At 33.7% G+C, this 21,886-nt stretch overlaps 1 protein-coding gene across 1 annotated transcript in view; it reads right to left on the reverse strand.

Moving 5' to 3' along the window:
• Positions 1-15,888: 15,888 nt before the first annotated feature.
• The window catches only part of LOC143229886 (peroxisomal acyl-coenzyme A oxidase 1-like), a 34,024-nt gene continuing 28,026 nt past the window's right edge, over positions 15,889-21,886 (reverse strand). Inside the window, 3 exon segments of the mRNA XM_076462752.1 lie at positions 15,889-18,948; positions 21,260-21,410; positions 21,412-21,461. Of these exon segments, the coding sequence (XP_076318867.1) occupies positions 18,895-18,948; positions 21,260-21,410; positions 21,412-21,461 (255 nt within the window). The 3' untranslated portion in view covers positions 15,889-18,894.

Raw genomic sequence — 21,886 nt, forward strand, 5'->3', positions numbered from 1 at the left:
TAAAGCGAAGCGATCCTTACCATGTTTAAATAAAGTGAAGCGATCCTTACCATGTTTAAATAAAGTAAAGCGATCCTTACCATGTTTAAATAAGGTGAAACAATCCTTACCATGTTTGAATAAAGTGAAGCGATCCTTACCATGTTTAAATAAAGTGAAACGATCCTTACCATGTTTAAATAAAGTGAAGCGATCCTTACCATGTTTAAATAAAGAAGCGATCATTATCATGTTTTAATAAGATGAAGCGATTCTTACCGTTTAAATAAAGCGAAGCGATCCTTACCATGTTTAAATAAAGTGAAGCGATCCTTACCATGTTTAAATAAAGTAAAGCGATCCTTACCATGTTTAAATAAAGTAAAGCGATCCTTACCATGTTTAAATAAAGTAAAGCGATCCTTACCATGTTTAAATAAAGTGAAGCGATCCTTACCATGTTTAAATAAAGTAAAGCGATCCTTACCATGTTTAAATAAGGTGAAGCGATCCTTACCATGTTTAAATAAAGTAAAGCGATCCTTACCATGTTTAAATAAGATGAAGCAATTCTTACTGTTTAAATAAAGCGAAGCGATCCTTACCATGTTTAAATAAAGAGAAGCGATCCTTACCATGTTTAAATAAAGCGAAGCGATCCTTACCATGTTTAAATAAAGGGAAGCTATCCTTACCATGTTTAAATAAAGGGAAGCTATCCTTACCATGTTTAAATAAAGGGAAGTGATCCTTACCATGTTTAAATAAAGCCAAGCAATCCTTACAATGTTTAAATAAGGTGAAGCGATCCTTACCATGTTTAAATAAAGCGAAGCGATCCTTACCATGTTAAAATAAATTGAAACGATCCTTGAGATGTTTAAATAAAGCGAAGCGATCCTTACCATGTTTAAATAAAGGGAAGCGATCCTTACCATGTTTAAATAAAGCGAAGTGATCCTTACCATGTTTAAATAAAGTGAAGCGATCCTTACCATGTTTAAATAAGATGAAGCGATTCTTACTGTTTAAATAAAGCGAAGCGATCCTTACCATGTTTAAATAAAGTGAAGCGATCCTTAACATGTTTAAATGCTCATTTAAGCTCTTGAGTGTTTACAGTTCGGTGAAAGTGATAATATTAGAGTCTGAATTTATGGAGGAATATAATTCCTTTATTTTAGAGGGATTTATGTTACTTGTAGGTGAGGATGCCAATTTACAACCCATTAACATTTTAAGGGATACCTGAGTCTCTTAGTCTTTGTTACTGAAGAGCATTCTGAGAAGTCTTAAGCTGGAGCCAGCATGCTTATTCAGGGTGCAGAGCTAGGCTTTGTGAATGTTTCCCTCGATGTTGTGAATTTTCAGACCTATAATGGCGGATGTCCGACCTACTCTTCTAGTAGAGAGCGTTTCATTATTGCTAGGCGATAAAGTCATCACAAACACGATTGTGTCTTTGGAGTCCTGGAAAGAGGATGATTGTGAGAAGGCCCGGCATGGCCAAGTGTGTTAAGGCGTTCGACTCGTAATCAGAGAGTCGCGGGTTTGAATCCCGGTCGCATCAAACATGCTCACCCTTTCACCCGTGGGGGCGTTATAATGTGACGGTCACTCCCACTATTCGTTGGTAAAGGAGTAGCCCAAGAGTTGGCGGTGGGTGGTGATGACTAGCTGCCTTCCCTCTAGTCTTACACTGTGAAATTAGGGACGGCTAGCGCAGATAGCCCTCGAGTAGCTTTGCGCGAAATTCAAAAAACAAACAAACAAAAACAAATGATTGTGAGAACAAGGAATTTCAGGATATTTATCCTGTGTATACAGTTACCAGTTCTATGAGCAAGAAACTTTCAAATGAAGAGACTCTTGATCACGTCAGACTCACTGACCAAAGAGGGACTTAAATGATGGTCTAGAAGATACCTTCTTTAGTGAGCTCAATGAAGAGGGATTCATTTCTCCTAGGCCGACAACAAGGAAATTTCAAATGAGAAAAAGTAGTGTCTATCTACACCTGATATGAAATCCGAAGAGGAATAATTTAGCAGGATAAGTTTATTGCTTAGCAGGAAAAGGGTCCTGTAGTGACTAAATTTCACCAGAGGTTACTGTCTCCTGAGGAAACAGTGGAAGTTGCTCTATGTTACTGCCTTAATGGTGGATTGTTAATGCAAAAGTCGAAACCACCTGACATACCAAGTGGGAATGGATGGAACATTACTCACCAGAGAGTTCTGTAAAACCTGTAATGGAAAAAAGTTGTGAGCTTAGCCCATGATATGCAGAATGGAAATCCTGTGACAGAATTTTAAATCATTTCTATTGGCCAACTGTACAACATGATGTCGCAGAATATTCAAAGTCATGACACATGTATTTCATTTAGTGGGCAAACCAAATCAAAAAATGAACAACACGTAATAGCATCTGATGCACCAATCAGAAGAGTTATTATGAACTGTGTAGGTTCATTTCCAGAAACTAGGTTAGGAAATCATTACCCACTAACAATAATGTGTGTTTCTTGTCGATTTCCTTGAGGAATATTAAATTCGCCACTAATATTGTTCTCGGCCATTCAGTTTGGGGACCTCTGAAATTACTCAAAGAGAACTAGCTTTGTGAAAATACCAACATGAATCTGCTTGATTATGTGTAAGGTTTTAAGCATAAACTTATGAGAGTTGAGATTGCTAAAGAAAAAATCAAGAAAAGTCAAAGTAGAAGGAAGCGTGTGGATGATAAAGAGAAGTGTCTTTAAGGCAAGTGATAAGGTTTTTGTCTTGTTGTTTATTGCAGACCATGCCTTACAAACTCGGTATTCTAACCCTTATGAAATTGAATCAAAAGCCAGTGACTTAAATTATGTTGTCAAAAATCTAAGGCAGTGGAAAGACAACCATGTCATATCAATGTATTGAAAGAGTACATTGAGAGGTATGACTCTTAAACTGTGGAGCTACTTCCCACCTTAGCCACTGTCCACAAAAGTGACAAGATTGAGAAAGCTGGTGGTTATAAAACTGACGAGCCATAGGGGAATCAAAATATAAATATGATGTTAAACTGAAACATTCAGATGCACTTGCAGCCTTAGAGTCGAATTGTGTCATCTGAATGGTACCCAAGAAGAACTGAAATATTTAGTTTCAGGAATATGTACACTTGTTTCTTGATGTTGCAAACAGAACTGACCTCGTTAGTCATGGTGAAGATGTTGGTTGTGCCACTCCTGTTAAACAACATCCTGACCATGCTAGTCCTGTAAAACTGGAACACGTGATAAGTGAAGTCGAGAATATGTTGGAGATTAACATCATTAAGCTGAGTGATAGTGAATGGAGCTCGCCGAGTGTCTTAGCACCCAAACCAGACAAGTCTTACCAGTTTTATACCGATTTCAGACAGGTTAATGCTATAACCAAGAGTGACTCTTATTCACTTTCTAGGATTGATAACTGTATTGACAGGATAGGTCATGCTAAGCACGTTTGACTTACTGAAAGGATACTGGCAAGACCACACTGACAGACATAGCTAAACAAGTATCAGTTTTTGTAACCACAGATGTCTTTTCTAGTACAAAGTGACGCCGTTTGAAATGAAAAACGCCCCAGCAACATTCCAACGTTTGATCAACAATGATATTGTTGGTCTAGAGGGGTGTGATACTTACATTGGTGATGTCATTATATCAAGTGATGAGTGAGAAAAGCATGTACAATAACTTTGTGGAGTTTTTGAAGGGTTGTCAAAGGCTAACTTGACTGTAAATCTTATAAAAGGTGAATTTTGTCATCTTACTATTGAATATCGAAGATATGTGGTAGGACAAAGGCAAGTAAAACCTTTAATTACTAGGATGAAAGCTATTGTAAATTTTCAAACACCAAGAAAGAAAAGTGAAGTGAGGAGGTATCTTGAAATGGCAATGCATTACAGGAAATTCTTTTTAAGGTTTTCAACATTGGCACAATCTTTGACCAGCTTCATTAGGAATAACACAAAATTTATGTGTAGTAATCAATACAAGTATTCTTTTGGAACTATCAAAGCCATTCTATTGAGTTTACCAGTTCTTAAAACACCAGATATTTTTGAAGCAATTCGGACTTGCTGTAGATGTTAGTAATGTTTGTACTTGTGTTGTTCTGTTACAAGAGAGTGATCACCATGTTGACAATCCGGTTTGATATATTTCAAATACATTTGACAAACACCCTAAATATTACTCTACTATTGAAAAAAATGTCTTGCTCTGTTTGTGGTGATACAACATTTTAACGTCTATGACAGCACCAGTGATACAACATTTTAACGTCTATGACAGCACCAGTGATACAACATTTTAACGTCTATGACAGCACCAGTGATACAACGTTTTAACGTCTATGACAGCACCACTAGTTATCCTGTTCTTGTTTTCACCGATCACAATTCTTTGATATTCATTCACAAAATGAAAAACAAGAATCAATGACTGTTAAGATGGACTCTGACTTTACAAGAGTATAATTTGGAAATTAAACATATTAAGAGCAAGGACAATGTTATTGCTGACACAGTATCAAGAGCTGATTGAAATGTAACTACCACAAGGTTGTTGCTTGGATAAGTTTATAAATGTACTTTTGTAAACTTCCTAAATGTATCAGAAAGTTTTCATTGTATTCAAACTTTCCTCTTTTAAGGGGTGATCGGTTACACACTAGTGCTAATAATAATAATACTGTAATGGTTAAACGTAAACCTTACTGTTTTTAACATTGAACTTAGTACCTGATCAGAACTTAAAAACCAAATAAACCTGGTCAGAATCATTAGCATAATTAATATGATTTACTCTGATCGAATATTCCTAAACTACAAAATAGTTATTGAATATTCTGGAACGCTCGTGAGTTAGACCTAGAAATCTTTAAGTTCTGAAACCTACTGGAATGAAGATTGAAGGTCAGAGAACTTAATAGAATCGAATTTTCCAGAGAGGATATGATGACATTCACGTACTGAAGTTCTTACAGCTTTTTGATACTATATAAATGTCGCTAAGGATGATAGGAAGTTTTTTCCTTCTTTTGAGACCTAACTGACTACAGAAAGTCTTAAAGTTCGAGCTTTCAGAAAACTCGGACTTATGTGTGATGGTTAATAAAACAACAACAACTGTAATTGTATTTGACGGTGAAATTGGACTTGTTAAGATATATTGTATTAAGAAATTCTTGATTCTGCCCAGGTAATCTAATTTTTAGTATTTTTATGGTTGTGTCGGTGTTGCTTCCTAATTGTGTGAATATTGTTAGATTAATAACTGAGTAAATATTGTCACTGTATAAATTATTCTTATTACAATTTAATAAAGTTGTGAATTGTTATTGTAAATTGGCTTTGTCTTGTTTGTTGGGTTCACGATCTATAAAGTTTATCTTAAGAACGTGTCTCGTATAAAATAATTTCTGCAAAAATTAAGCGAGAACGCAGTAACGTGGTGTAATTACAGTAATAATTAGTAAGTTAAATTACCGTTTAGACAAATATAAACTGGTGGTTAAAAATGAAACAAAACTGATTTATTTGGCCAAGCTGAACATGTTTTAAAATTAATTATGAAGTTAATAATAATTGATTAATAAATAATTATATTTGACAAACCTTTCAAACACTGATTGTTTTTTTATTGTTATACGCTTGTATTTCGGCATGGTAATTGAATGGCTGACTCCCTGTTGGCGCACTGATAGGTCTGCGTACTTAAGACTACTAGAAATCGCCTTTCGATACCCATGATAGGCAAAGCACAGCTAGCCTTTTGTGTAGTTTTGTCCGTAAAAATAATCAAATGTTATTCAAATGAATCAGGTATGGTCTTAATTTTTTACAGTTATTTTAATAATATTTCTTTCCTTGTTATATGTCTATTTGTAAAAACACGTGTTATAGTGTAAATACGTCATTACTAGTAGCGTCCTCTATAAGAAAACTTTGCGAAAATAAAATACCAAAAATGTTTATTATTTTGTACTTAAACTACACTTACAGGCAGTCACGAAATATAAAAAGTAATCATTTTTCCAAGCATGTCTTTTAAGCACGTGTAGATTCATAAATATATCTGAATTACTTTTAAGCGTTTCAACTTAACCAACTGATAAACAAAGCGTTTGATTTTTATATCAATATATCACAACAGTTAAGGCGGCAAGCAATAAAAGCATTTATCTTTACGGAACAATGTCACGATAGTTTGATATATCACACTTAAACATGGCCCACAACTAGAGTGAAATTAAAACCGACCTACTTTCATCAGTGGCACACTCAGAAGATCGAGAACAACCAGTAAATTTAAAATTAGATCTTTATTTACGTCACGGACAGTATGACCACTTTTTTACGCAATGCGAGTCAACAGTAAACTCGCCGGTTTGTTACTTTGTTTTAGAGTGACGTAACTCACAATCACGTGCTTTTATGCTTGTATTTCGTAAAACGCGCTTTTCAAACTAACAGGGAAAACGTGTAGAAAATGATTAAATGCTTTATGAAACGTTTTATCACACAAAATGAACAAAAAACGTAAAGACTATCAAACAAAAAATGTGTTCACTCAGATCCTTCGCAGCTTATCGCATTTTATGACAACGTTTAACAACATCTACACAATAAACCTATAAAGCTGTCTGCCGATATAATTTTATACTTACGATATATTCGGCGCTAGAACTTCCTTCTAAAAGAGTGATTAAACGAAACGTCTCCACCTATCCGTGGTGATTGTGAGTTATTAGTACATAAATCTGCCGAATAGTAAATTTATACTCCAAAAACATTTCACTTCATTTTGCGTTTGGAACACAAATAAATATATTCAAATTTAGTGAAACTCTTTCATGAAATTTGAGATAGTTATTGACATTTGATTGTTCCTCGAAGGTTTCAAAGTTTTCACTCTACTCATTTTATGAATGATAAGCTAACCAAGGACTATAACGAAAAGCTAAACAATCCTAATTTGAATTTTTATGAGATTTTAGAAAGAAAACGTTTGCATATAACGGAAGAAGAATCACTTCATCAGTTGTCTGCAGTGCACAATTTTTCATAATTTAAACATTCTCCTTTTGAGAGTTTTCTCAGAATATTTGTTGTATAACATGCTACGTATAACTTATCTCGTGCGAGTTTCCGATTTATTGTGTCACGATTTCAAATAGCCTGAAATGTTAGTTTTCGTTTAGAAGTCAATGGTATTCAATATTTATTAGATTTATGATATTTTCCAGCATGACCTATACACACAATTTTCCTTCTTAACATAAATATGTTTTAATATACTACAAATAATACGGTTATTACAAATAATAATTTATATACAAACGTTTTACGAAGTTACAAACAACACTGAGTCTTCTATCTGGTCTGAAACTGAATATTATATCGGCGGTTCACGATGAGTGAATTAATTCTAAGTTGGTATTGTTACACTTCAATTTATAGCTAGCTTCACGTCGTTTACAAGCTGACTTTTCTCCAACGTAGATATCTAATGTCTTCGTAGAAATACTAACGTCCGAAGTTAATTAACTCAAGTTAAACAGTTAGTAAAGTTCGAAATCTATAAACGTTCCTGTTCAAATATCCGTAGTTTTCCGATTAATAAGCTTGTATACCAGTTATAGCTTCCGAAGTTTATAGTATACAACTGTTGCAAACCAAAAATATTAAACTGTCTCTTGGCACGTAGATTTATAAACATTTAGGGTAAGGTTCTCGAAAGTTTAGTTTGCAAGAAGGTAAAACATGTATTTTGTTTCTTACGCTCGAGAATTTTTTCCACATTTAGAGAACAGGAAGGACTTTAACAGTACACATTTAACAACACAAGTTACGTGAATTTCTAAATATATATTTAACTAAGAGAAACGTCGATATTAAAATGAGTATACATCAGTAACTCTGTTACAGAAATGTTTCTTATAGGCTTTCCGATATAAACAAGTCAGTGTTACTTCCTCCTTTTTGTAATCCACTCCTTGAAAATGATTTCCATATTCAACCTTCTTAGCTATTCAACTTTATAAATACAGTTTAATTTATCACGTAACATTATAAATTTGTTTCTTAGACCATAGTTACACAATTGGTTATCTGCATTCTTCTCACTGTAGATATTCGAACCTTGAATTTCAGGAGCGTAAATCTTTAAACTTGTCATCCATCAGTGATAAATGACAACGAGATGGCATGCTTTGCTTGAACAAGTTGAATAATGGTTTATACAAATGCTCTCTTGAGTCTAAAGCATTGTTTATAGCCAATGAATAACTTAACTTACAAATGATGTTAATTCACGAGGCCCGGTGGTTAAGGCGCTCGACTCGTTATTTTGGGTCGCTGGTTCGAATCCTCGTCACACCAAACAGTGGTGGTGGCATTATAATATTACGGTCAATCCCCACTATTCATTGGTAAAAGAGTAGCTCAAGAGTTGGCGGTGGGTGGTGACGACCAGCTGCCTTTTCTCTAGTCTTACACTGCTAGATTAGGGACGGCTAGTGCAGATAGCCCTTGAGTAGCTTTGCCCGAAATTAAAAAAAACAAACAAACAAAATTTTATAACCCTATAGACACTCTATAAAATGTAAAATTTGGATTACTAAACCACGTTCGACAAAAACCGAACTGTAGTTCTAACATAAAGCTTAAACATTGCTATGTTGAAAACTGGAAAAGTAAGGTGGTCAGTGTCATTGGTTGGTTTACCCTACGTTAGATTAACTTTAAAATGCTTATTGATGATCAAAATGTGTATTTCTCTGCTTATATAAATGCAAATATGTATTTAGAGGTGAGAGAAAAAGTTAATCTAAAATATATATTTATCAATATAAAGTACTGCAGAATTTTAGTCATTTAGAAAGCAGATTTTTTCACATTTATATGAAGGTTTGATATGTTAAAGTCTTTTTAAATATTGTCTCATTATGCACGGTTACAAATTTTAGTTCGCTTTTCTGCGTACCTCCTGGTAATTTTTAAAACTTTCGATTTGTTTTTTCAAGTAATTAGGTGGTAGATATTTAAAAAAATAATAATCAGTTTTAAGTTTATGTACAAAATCATGACCAAGTTATTATTACCTTATAAGAAAGTCATGTCTGTATTAAAGTCAGTTTTAGTTAGCTAGGTGTTTGTTTTCAGTCAAGCGTAAAGCTACACAAAGGACTATCTCTACTTTACCCACCACGGGTATCGAAATCTACTTTTTGGCGCTATAAACCATCAGACTTATTGCTGAGCCATTGAATGCGTGGTCAAGAGAAACATTTTTCTTTGTCAGCGATAAGCTTATGGCCTTTACAGCACTAAAATCCTAGATTAGATTCCCTCGCAGTTGACTCAAAGCAAATAGCCAACTGTATAGCTTTGTGCTATAAAACAACGGTATTTGTTTTTGGATAAAGTAGAATAATAAATATAATATTTAAAGCAAGCTGTAAATTTAACTGTTACTTCACAATAATTAAATATTTTAAGTCATTTTCAAAGTACCTAAAACAAATTTAAAAATAAAATATATGCATCGCCTACTCTGGATTGATTGGATTTGGTTAAGCAAAAAGCTACAGAGTGGTCTGTTTTTGGTGAGACCATGACAAGTCTCGACACCCGATTTTTAGCGTCATAAGCCCTCAATGACGAAGTTGAATTTTTGAAAGTTTTCAAAATTATTACACAATTGAACTATAGCTGAAGATGCAGATTAAAAATCTTTAAATCATCAAGTAAACATTTTTCACAAAAATTGTCAATCTCCGTATAGTATAAATAGCCTAACAGAATGGGTGGTTTGTACTGAAACCGGACTTAGTTAAAACAGTTAATTCTGAATATCAGTTTACTATGTTATGAAAATATATATTTGTCAACTTATAAAATATTGTTAACTTGAAAAGGGAAAGCATATTCCAAAGTAATGTACCTTTTGGGCCACTTAGCTATATAGTATATACAGCAAATTGTGAAAACAATAATGATTAACTGCGCTCAGTAAGTTCTCACATGACAACTTGTGTAATGTTTCTCATGTACCAACATGAAATAGAATGCAAGTATATAACTTAACAACCAGTAACGTGATCCTTCTGTGAGATAATTGTTTTTATATCTAAACTCTATGCAGTGGGATAAACAAATAAAATACAAGTGAAAGAAAACTATGAATACTTTCATGAAACGTAGACTATGTTTTAAGAAATAAGATTTCCTTGTATTCTTTCACAAACACGTAAATAGCTTTCTCAAACTAATCTCTAAAGATTTAGAAAGCCAGTCACAACGACACTGCTCAAGAAACTTCATGGCTTTAGAGGGCCAGTCACAACAATAGTACTCTAAACGTCTCAAGGTTTTAGAGGGTCTGTCACAACGATACTGCTGTAAAAGCTTCATGGTTTTAGAGGGCCAGTCACAAAGATACTATTCTAAAAGCTTCATGGTTTTAGCAAGCCAGTCACGACGATACTGCTGTAAAAGTTTTATGGTTTTAGCAGACCAGTCACAACGATACTACTCTAAAAGGTTCATAGTTTTAGAGGGCCAGTCACAACGATACTACTCTAAAAGGTTCATAGTTAGAGGGCCAGCCACAACGATACTACTCTAAAAGGTTCATAGTTTTAGAGGGCCAGTCACGACGATACTGCTGTAAAAGTTTTATGGTTTTAGAGACCAGTCACAACGATGCTATTCTAAAGGTTCATGGTTTTAGAGGGCCAGTCACGACGATACTGCTGTAAAAGTTTTATGGTTTTAGCAGACCAGTCACAACGATACTGCTGTAAAAGGTTCATAGTTTTAGAGGGCCAGTCACAACGATACTGCTCGAAAACATTATTATACTCGAACGTCACAATGATTATGTTAAGCAGCGCTTCTAACCGTCTTAAGTTGACAATAATTGATTTACGCTAATCAATAACAGAACGTTAACCTGTAAGGCTTATACGTAAAATATTATAATATGTAACTGGTCAAAACAGCCTACTAATACACGAAAAAAAGTTATAAGGTGAAAATGAAATTTAAATGTCCAATTAAAGTTTCTCCGACACGCTACTAGGTGAATGAAGTGTACTGCAATGTTTTGAAAAGTAACAAACTGCTATTTCGTAGATCCGTCATCTCTCAACCAACTTAAGATATAATTGCATTTTTGTACTCAGGAGATCAAATTCTTTCGATTTATGACCTTCACCACGACAAGGTCTCATAGATTAATTTTCTTGAATCCTGCCTGACAGAATTTCAATTTGAGGTTAGCCTGTGAGAGATCTTGTTCGGTAATAAAATCGAATTGGGTTTATGCGCGCCTCACGCTTTGCATAGATGGCGCACAAAAACCGCTAATAAAAAAAAAGAGGGAGGAGGTTTAATAAATTAATTTACTGTAATCCTACTTCAAACAGTTTTAAAGTCCGAGGCTATTTACGAATTCCTCATATTTATTTATGTTGCACCATTCCCACTGATTCTCTAAGAGTGTACTGGAAAATATTTTCTCAACGTGCGATTGCTTTTCTTTCATAATGAAAGAGGAAATAGGGCGAATAATGCTTATTGAAGGAAGAGCAGAATCCGATAATGTTTTCATTTATTTTTACAAAACTTCAACCCGTTATGTTTTTACTAGTCAGGCAAAGATAGTTTTTACTATAGGCTATCCATTATGTGTTAACATCCATTACTCTGTCGATTGCAGTAATTTGTGGAACGTAACTAGAAATTATCCTATGATGCACATTGACTTCAGTTATTGGCCGGGAAATTAGAGTGTTTGACTCGTAATCTGAGAGTCGCTGGGTTGAATCCCCGTCACACCAAACATTCTCGTTTTTTCAGCCATGGGGGCGTTTTAATGTGTCGGACAATCCCACTATTTGTTGATAAAAAGAGTAGCCCAAGAGTTGGGCTAGTTGGGCTTCTCTCTAGTCCTAAATTGCTAAATTAGGAACTGTTAGCGCATATAATCCTCGTGTAGCTTTGCACGAAATCAAAACAAACAAATTTTTGTTTCAAAATTGTTACCCAAGAAGGGGATTTAAAAATTTGATTTATGACACATTTTCACCTTTATGAAAACATCTGGCTTCCATCATTTATAATTAACTGACTCGATTACTGAAAAATGTTCGACAGTATACATAGGTTATTTTATTTTAGGATTTTTTCTCGGAAAGGGGAATAAAAACTAAAACTCTGAAATGGAACATATTATCACCTTTCTTTTACAGGCTTTCGATTTTGAATTCAAAGACAGGTTTTAAATAAGTTAATTTTGTCAATATACCTTTTACAAAGCGGAATATTCAATTGGGATCTAGTGAGATCGTTGGGGATTTAATAACAAGTAAGGAGAAGGGGATCGTTATCTGCTGTTCTTCTTAAAGGGTACCCTAGCTACATGATATAGCATTTTATTTCTTTGCACATGGACAACTGATTGGAAATAACACCCGTTATTCACATAATTACTCTACCTTTATACATGCATAAATAACTAAATTTCATATCATGAAAACTTGTCTGCCTAATAATAAATAGTTTACGTTATCCAGTAAAGATCTATGCGATTGTTAAAGCTATATCGTTAGAAACCGGGTTTCGATACCCGTGATGAACAGAACATAGTGCCCGGCATGGCCACGTGTGTTAAGGCGTTCGACTCGTAATCCGAGGGTTCGAATCCCGGTCGCACCAAACATGCTCGCCCTTTCAGCCGTGGGGGCGTTATAATCGACGGTCAATCCCACTATTCGTTGGTAAAAGAGTAGCCCAAGAATTGGCGGTTGGTAGTGATGACTAGCTGCCTTCCCCTTACACTGCTAAATTAGGGACGGCTAGCACAGATAGCCCTCGAGTAGCTTTGTGCGAAATTAAAAAACAAACAAACAAACAAACAAACAGAACACAGATAGCCCGTTGCGTGGCTTTGTGCTGAACTACAAACAAACCAAAGTATAACTAATAAAATATTTTAGCTGCAGAATAAACACTATAAAAGTGCATAACGTGATGCATTAGTGAATTAAGTTTTACAAGGTGATTAAGAAAAGTTATTACTTCTTATCTGCGACTCTTTGGTTGAATATGCGAGTTACTAAACGGTGTTGGTAAGAGGGAAGTTTACTAATTACAACGCTAAAACCCGAGAATAAATTCTCCATATCAGAAAGAATGCAGACTGCTATTTGTGAAGTTTGCGATAAAAACGTTACCTTTGTTGTTAAGCGCAAAGTTACAAAACAGCTAGCTGTACAGAACATACAACCACTGTTGTTCGTTTGTTTTGAACTTTGTGCAAAGCTACACGAGGGCTATCTGCGCCAGCCGTCCCTAATTTAGCAGTGTGAGACTAGAGTGAAGGCAGCTAGTAATCACCATCCACCGTCAACTCTTTGGTTAATCCTTTACCAACGAATAGTAGGACTTTCCGTCTTTTTTTATAACGACCACACGGCTGAAAGGGCAAGAATGTTTGATGTGACAGAAATTCGAACCCTTGACCCTCAGATTACTAATCGAGCTCCCTAACCACCTGGCCATGCCCAGCCACTATCAACATCAAAACAATATTTCTAACGTTACAAGTTCAAATATTTACCGCTATAACACTGAGGTGAGGCAGGCTGCAAAAACACAACCCTAGTAAATACATGCTTCGCAGAAAATCTCCAATTCAAAAACACGAAAACACAATTAGATATTTAAAGTTAATTAACAAGTTTAATTGTAAAATAAGCTGCAGATTTTGTTTTTTTTATTTTTAATATTTAAACTTGTTCCTAAATACACATGCAAAGTTTATATTTGAGTTCAGTCGACGTACACAATCTATCCTTCTATGGGACCAAACGATTTACAAGCCTGATAATAAAATATTAGAAAAGATGTTTGATTTAGAAAACAAAAGTTTCAAGATGATAAAGACATAATACATTTAATTATTAAACTAAATAAACTTCTGTGTGCGTTTTTCTTACAGCAAAGCCACATCGGGCTATCTATTGTGTCCACTAATGGCAGCCGAACTTCTTTGTTTGAATTTCGCGCAAAGCTACACGAGGGATATCTGCGCTAGCCGTCCCTAATTTAGTAGTGTAAGACAAGAGAGAAGGCAGCTAGTCATCACCACCCACCGCCAACTCTTGGGCTACTCTTTAACCAACGAATAGTGGGATTGACCGTCACATTATAATGCCCCCACAGCTGAAAGGGCGAGCATGTTTGGTGTGACAGGGTTTCGAACCCGCGACCCTTGGATTACGAGTCGAGTGCCTTAACCACGTGGCCATTCTGGGACGGGAGCCAAACTTCTGAGTTTAACGTTGTAAATGCGTAAAGACTTTTTTGAAATCTACATTTTATTCAAATAGCAACAGCCTCAAAAAACGAAACCGTTTCTTCCTTAAACCCTATTACAAACAAGGTCATTCCTTCTCCGAAAATATAGCTTTAAAGATTGCTTTGTAACAATAGATATACATTAAAATATTGAATTGAATGTATAACCGAGACAATGAAATTGTAAACTGTTATTCTTAAAACGTGCTATGGACAACAAATTCATATTAACGTTTCACTAGTTATTCATGTCAAATCAGTAATAACTATAAATTGAGGTAAATATTCGATTTTTGTTTTCGACTGGTCCATTAAATAAAAACACGTTGGTGAAAATCTAAAATTTTGTTTTTGTGTTTACTCTTTTCGTCTTTCGCCTACAGTTTTTTTTTTAATATACTATCGACATTTAAACATATACAGCGAATGTGCAAAGCTACACAATGGACTATCTTTGCATCGTCCACATCGAAATATCGAACCCCGACCTTTAGAGTTGTTAATTCCGTTAACTAATCACTGAACCGGCTGGAGTGTCTTCCCCCCTTTAGAAACAAAAATTTAATGTTCGTCGCTGTCATTTAAAACAGACTATTACCCTGGATTTGTAACCCATTCCAGCTGCTTACATGAGCAAACCCAATCAAAGAAATGCGATTATTTTAAAAGATAAATTGAGAATACATAACCTGCTCCTGTAGTACCACTGTTGGTACGATCGAACTGAATGTTGGATAAACAGACGCCAGTGGAGAAACGTACCAACAAGTAGTAATAATACCAACATAGTTACTAGGTGGTTAAACTTCGCAAAAAACTGATTTCACATGGCTTTGCTACTCTTGCGAGATTCTGTTTTTCAACACTGGAAGCTACACACAGTTGCTTATGATCATCGACTTTGCGGTAATGTCGTACCTTACACTAATTTATTGCAAACTCAATTAATTCATTCTTTGCTGTACGAACTGAGTTTGTTTTTGTTTTCAGCGCATAGGTACACAATGGACTACAGGAGTCCATCACAAGGAATCGAATTCCAGACTTTAGCGACGTATGTCTGATAGATCCCAGACAAGCTTTACATAAAGTTGTTCAAATGAATCCTCTGGAAGACTTGTTTAGAAATGTAATACGCCAATTTGCACTTGAACGTTTACCGTGACGACCTAAGTTCCAGTAATATTTGGCCCAGAATGGCCAGGTGGTTAAGGCACTCGACTCGTAATCCGAAGGTTGTGGGTTCGAATCTCTGTCACACCAAACATGCTCATCCTTTCAGCTGTGGGGACATTGTAATGTGACACTTAATCCCACTATTCATTGGTGAAAGAGTAGCTCAAGAGTTGGCGGTGGGTGGTGATGACTAGCTGCCTTCCATCTAATCTTACACCGCTAAATTAGGGATGGCTTGTGAAGACAGCCCTCAAACAGCTTTGCACGAAATTCAAAACAAAAAAACCAAACCAGTAATTTTTAACATCAAGACATTGACAGAGCTGATGTACAAATATTTTATTGTTATACTTTCACATAAAGTACAAAAATATTCATTTTTCTTCATAAACAAATTTTTCATAATAACAAAATAAATTCATCAAGCCTTCCTTTGCAGGAATAAATTTGAGAGGTTATATTATTACTACCTACAGAAATACTGTTAACAATGTAAGGATGTTTCAAGCCTGTAGAACTACAGTGATATGAAATTCTACTAATTTCAGCTACAGTAACTTCAAAAATACATATCAAATTATTGGTGTTATTAAACATAAAACAATGGCTTACTTGGTGAAATATAAAAATGTATTTCTGTTTTTTAATTTAGTTGTCAGATAAACCATTACTTAAAACATACCATTTCATTGGTAATTAAAAACTTAAACTACTAAAATAAAAATATTTAAAAAAATTCATGTCTAACAATATTTTAAGGCATGAAAATTGTTCTCTCATAAAGGCACAAAAATCCTGTTCACAAAGGTAGGTTATGTTTAGAAGGTATACAAAATATGTAAGTATTGATATTATTATTACATTCTACAAGACTTTAATAATACAATAATCTTATGTTACACTTACATTAAAATGGTTTTCATTAAGTTATTCTGGGAACATTATTATGGATGTCAAAATATTTTCCTTGGTTATGACAACTTTGAAATTGTTTATTTGCAATATTATTAAGAGCACATTTAACAATGGATTTCAATGACAAACATAGGAAATCCAGTAAAAGGAAGTGTGTTTGAATTTGCATAGCTATCTATCAATTTGCCTGATAAAAGTTCTAATCATCATTTGGTCACTATTATCAGTTTTTTTAAGACAGAAAACATTTTCTATTTTATCTTCCTTAATTTTTTTTACAAAATTTGAATTCACCTGACTAATGAATTCTCAAAATATTAGTGTCTTTTATAACAGACACAACTAGAAATGATAACAAGGTACAGCAATATTTTTCCAAGAAGAATCCTGCATAACAATAGAATGAATTCACCTAGTTAGGACTAATTATCCTATGATAACAAACTGGTAATATTACTATGTTGAATGCTTTATGAGTATTATGAATTAATATACTAACTGTAAAAAAAAGGTTACAGATAATACAACAGTGTCACACATTTTAAGTCTGATAGCTGTATATTTGTATAATTTACACATTTATTTGTTACCAGATATAATAATGGTACATTTATGTACGAACGTCTTAAACAGAGGACCCAGAGTCTCATCTTGTAATTTTAAAAATTCAAGTCCTAAGACAATAACCCAGTACCATACACAATCTTGTAGTTTATTCAGTGAGTATTGAAAATACACAGATATTAGGCTGAAAGTGTGTCATATTTAACTACTGCTATTCTAAGCAAGTATTCTAGCATTATACAAAGAAATTCAGTCATTGTTCATAAGTAGTCATTAACAGAAACAATGATGATTTCTCCTCCAGTCGTAACCAGTCTTTGTTTGTTTGTTTGGTTTTGGTCTGTGTTTGTAAAAGTTGTGGTTGCCTTATATTCTGCACAGAACTCAATTTTCTATTTTCTTCAAATGGTAATTTTGACCCTTAACCTTTCAACTCCAAAATAACTAAGGTTCTTTTCCATCTCCAAACATGCAAACTGTCGTATTGAAACAATATTGTTTCCACCAACCCAAGTACACAAAACTGATGTAAGCTGGCCACATTTATGACTGATGAACAAAATACATCAAACTGACACAGTGAAATATTATGTTCCAAGAAACCAAACATATCAAAATAAAATATACTACTCACATTTGTTCCAGGTAATATATTATATCAAATTTAATGAACCAATCATATGCATTTGAGATTAATGTACAACTACCTTCGCATGACAAGAAAATGTAAATGTAAATCAGCACCATACGATACACGACCTTTAACTAGATTCATGTTTCAGAAAAGTTACAAAACTAAACATATTTAAGTGGATGGCCTTCAGAGAAAAACAGGGTTCAGCTGATATTAAGCAAACTCTTATGAGCTAATTAACCTAAAACCACTTAACTATTATATCACCAGTTCAACATTGCTAAATCATAACTGTTAACAAGATCTTTAATTATCATTGTTTTTTCTAATAATAACCTAATTAGGTAAATGATGGAAATATATGCTGAAAGCTATTTTATTTGCTAAAGAACTAGTAAAAATAGACAAATAATTTTATTGGTAAAAAAACATTACTATTTAGTTCTACCTGGGTTTCTAACCTACTCATTCACAAAAATCTTTAAAATAGTTTTGTCAAACTATACTGCAAACTTCATTAAAATTAAATAGCAGCTTCAAGTTGTAAAAAATGAACACTGAAAAACAATCTTTGTGTATGCCCTACTTACCACGTAAGTCATTTGTTATTGAAAAGTAAATCAGCCAAAGTGTATATGGTAATCCTTTGTCCTTATCATGTTAACCAAAACATGAAAACAATAATCATTGAAGTTTCCCTTAAATAAATAAACTGTCATGCATCATCATAAGCAGTTACTACAAACATTCTTTCATTTTGAACAACTGTTTAAATCACATTTTTATCCCAGCAATGTACTTCTCATCTTAACTCCCAATACGTGTTGTTATATTAACTGAACATACATAAATGAGATTAGATATTAAAATATCCATGAATACATTACCCACATCCTAATGCTTAATTGTTAAAAACAGTATCACAAATTATAATATCACAATAATTATTAGTACAAACACTCCACAGGAATTTGTTTGTCAACTTGTGTAATAACTTGTTTAATTATAACATACCTGAAATTTTTATTTCAAAACATAAGATTATTTCCTTATTTGCATGTCTGATATATCTAAACATAATACCAAATTAATATAACCCAATTCTTTAAACTGTGCAGGCAAAGTTGTAGAGAGCCAACCTTCATCCAGGAAAATACTTGGATTGTACAGCACAAAGACACCATTGGTTTCTTCAAAATACTATTCAAAAATGATCTCTACATCTTTGATTTGATGAATGGTTGTAGATGTTTATAGTATGAATCATGGACCTGTAAAGATAGGTTAAAAAACATGACAAACCAACCATGCTTTCAAAAAAAAAAACTATTGCTAGTATATACCGCACCATGTATCGTAGCAAAAATTATGAAATACCAAAGTATACCTCAAATTACAAAATGTTCACATGACAATAATACATTTTGTTGATCTTGGGAATACAAAGATTAACTTCCCAAAAATAACACAAATATACACAACCACATATTTAATAAACTTTAATACAAGTGTGTTGAAAAAAAAAAAATCACATCAATATGCAGTTTCATTTAAGTTGTATGTACAGGGTAGCCTGTAAGTCTCTACCCATCCATATATCATATGTATCCAGTATATCTGTGTGCTGTCCCTCATTCTTACTGCATAATATTATGTGACACCACGTTATGCGAGACATTTTCCTCAACATAGCAGGGGTTATTGTTCCAAATGCTGCAGTAACAGCTGCCTTCAACTCATCATTAGTATTATTGAATATAACATTTTAACATATGGATGGGTAGGGACCTCTTGTAATTTTGCCATCTGTAAATATTTATATATATATTCTTCAATAGTTTTCAAACTCATCATAACATTGGTTATTCCAATCTCATTCTGTAGCGTCATCTAATATTTCTATCAATTATCCACAATATGAAATGTTGCCATATACATACAATACTGTGTATGTAATAAATGTGTGTGTGTGAACACATTGGCATGTGTAAAAAATACATGTGCATTATTACTAACTCCATAAAAAACGTTTTCTTCTTATCAGCACTTCCCTATCCCATGTTGTTGTTACATTGAAATGTGGCAACTCTTTAGCATTCCATGTAGTTGTAGTGTTGACGTCTCGTGGTTATTTAGTATTCCATGTAGTTGTGATGTTGAAGTCTCACGATTTTTCTCCTGTGATATACCACATTCAGAACAACTCAGGTAGACAAGAGTTCTACTGATAGGCTTAATCAAGACTTGATAAAATGTGTCTACTCAAACTTATTCTGCTCAAATAAAAGTTTTTATATTAGATACATTTTTTCTGCTTATTTATTCTAGTTTTAATCATCTTTGAAACTTTCAGTACACAAAACAGGCTATATATAACACCACAGTATCACATCAAACAAGAGAAATAATATGCAACAAAATATTAGTAGATTGCATTTGTAAACAAACACAACACACTGTATTCAATACATGAATGTGTTAACATTTAGAAATGTTACCCTCATCTCAACAAGACAGGTTCACACCATAAAATTCCTATCCAATGTAAACGTCTTTACCCAAACTTTCTCTTAAGCAACAACAAATGACAGTCCAATAATATTTTTATATAGAACACATCAGTACAAGAATGTAGTATGTTAACAAAGTATCCAATATACAACACCAACCAGTATTTTAGACGACTTTCGTAAAACTATACACATATATTAAAATACAACATTGCTGTATTATCTTCAGTACACAAAGAAAATACACAGCATCAACTATCATCTCATGAGACTTTCATACATGTCACAAATATAATTAAATACTGCATAGGACCTTATTATTCAATTCACAAAATAACATCTGACATAAAACTTGTGTCTTGTACAGTTTTCATACACAACTCAGTAAAAAACACAATAATGAGATTTTAACACAAAAGACACACTTATAATATTTAGTGTAGTATATGTTAACACCACACAGTTACACTCTTTAGAAATACTCTGGGAATGACGAATACATAAATAATCACTAATAGAATTTATAGTATTAAATACATGAATCACAGAACAACTTCAATGAAGCCAGTGTGTAGAAACTTGAAAGATTAGGTAAGGTTTCTCAAGATACAAACATTACCAGTTAAATAGATAAATACCTTCTATTACTACTTACACAAACACGCTGGTTCTTGAATTATTTGGTCAAATCAATGAAACCAAGTTATTTGAGTAAGAAACCTTTCAATCGTTAATTAATTATCTAGTTTGTTCAAAAGCTATGTTAATCTATCTCGTTACTAAGTAAACTAAGGTTACTGTTTTCTAGAAACTACATTTTCATTACCTTTTATTTAACTGAAGGTTTTGAACAGTAAGATTTATTATAACATATACCTGGCTTTTATTCAACGGAGCATTCTGAGCCCACTCATACATTCTTAATGTTAATTAATTATCTAGTTTGTTCAAAAGCTATGTTAATCTATCTCGTTACTAAGTAAACTAAGGTTACTGTTTTCTAGAAACTACATTTTCATTACCTTTTATTTAACTGAAGGTTTTGAACAGTAAGATTTATTATAACACATACCTGGCTTTTATTCAACGGAGCATTCTGAGCCCACTCATACATTCTTTCATAAACTTGACCATCATAGCAACCAAGGGCGCTATTCAGCACTAAGTCATGGAAATCAAAAGCATCTACTAGAGCCACAGCATCAGGACGGAGCTCAGAAAGGCGTGTAGATGATGTTCCTCATTTGTTTCAAGTCATCATCAGTCATTCCAACCTATAAAGGCAACAGTGTTATTAACTCTTTATGTTATAAATGCAATACAGAAAGCATATTATTAAAACTACATAACCATTAAAGATAACACATTAGACACAATGGAAATTAGCTTGCAATGTACCTGTATGCACATGTAACTGGTATGTTTGCACAGAGTGTACACATAAGCATGCTTACTGGCCTGACACAAATACAGAGTTGAGTTTCAAAACATACTGATGTTTCATAAGGGGTATATTTATTTAACTATAGGAGTATTTGTTCCACTGTTTACTTTTATTTTCACTCCTGTTTTATTCAAATGTGTCTGATGCAGGCTAATGGTCAAAATGTAACAAATGTGTCTGTGCTGGTCAAAGGTCAAAATGTAAAAATGCTGTCTGTGCTGGTCAAAAAAATGCAACATGACGGAACATGTGTTT

The sequence above is a fragment of the Tachypleus tridentatus genome, chromosome 10 (genome assembly GCF_004210375.1).
Source record: "Tachypleus tridentatus isolate NWPU-2018 chromosome 10, ASM421037v1, whole genome shotgun sequence".
In the NCBI taxonomy this organism is placed as follows: domain Eukaryota; kingdom Metazoa; phylum Arthropoda; class Merostomata; order Xiphosura; family Limulidae; genus Tachypleus; species Tachypleus tridentatus.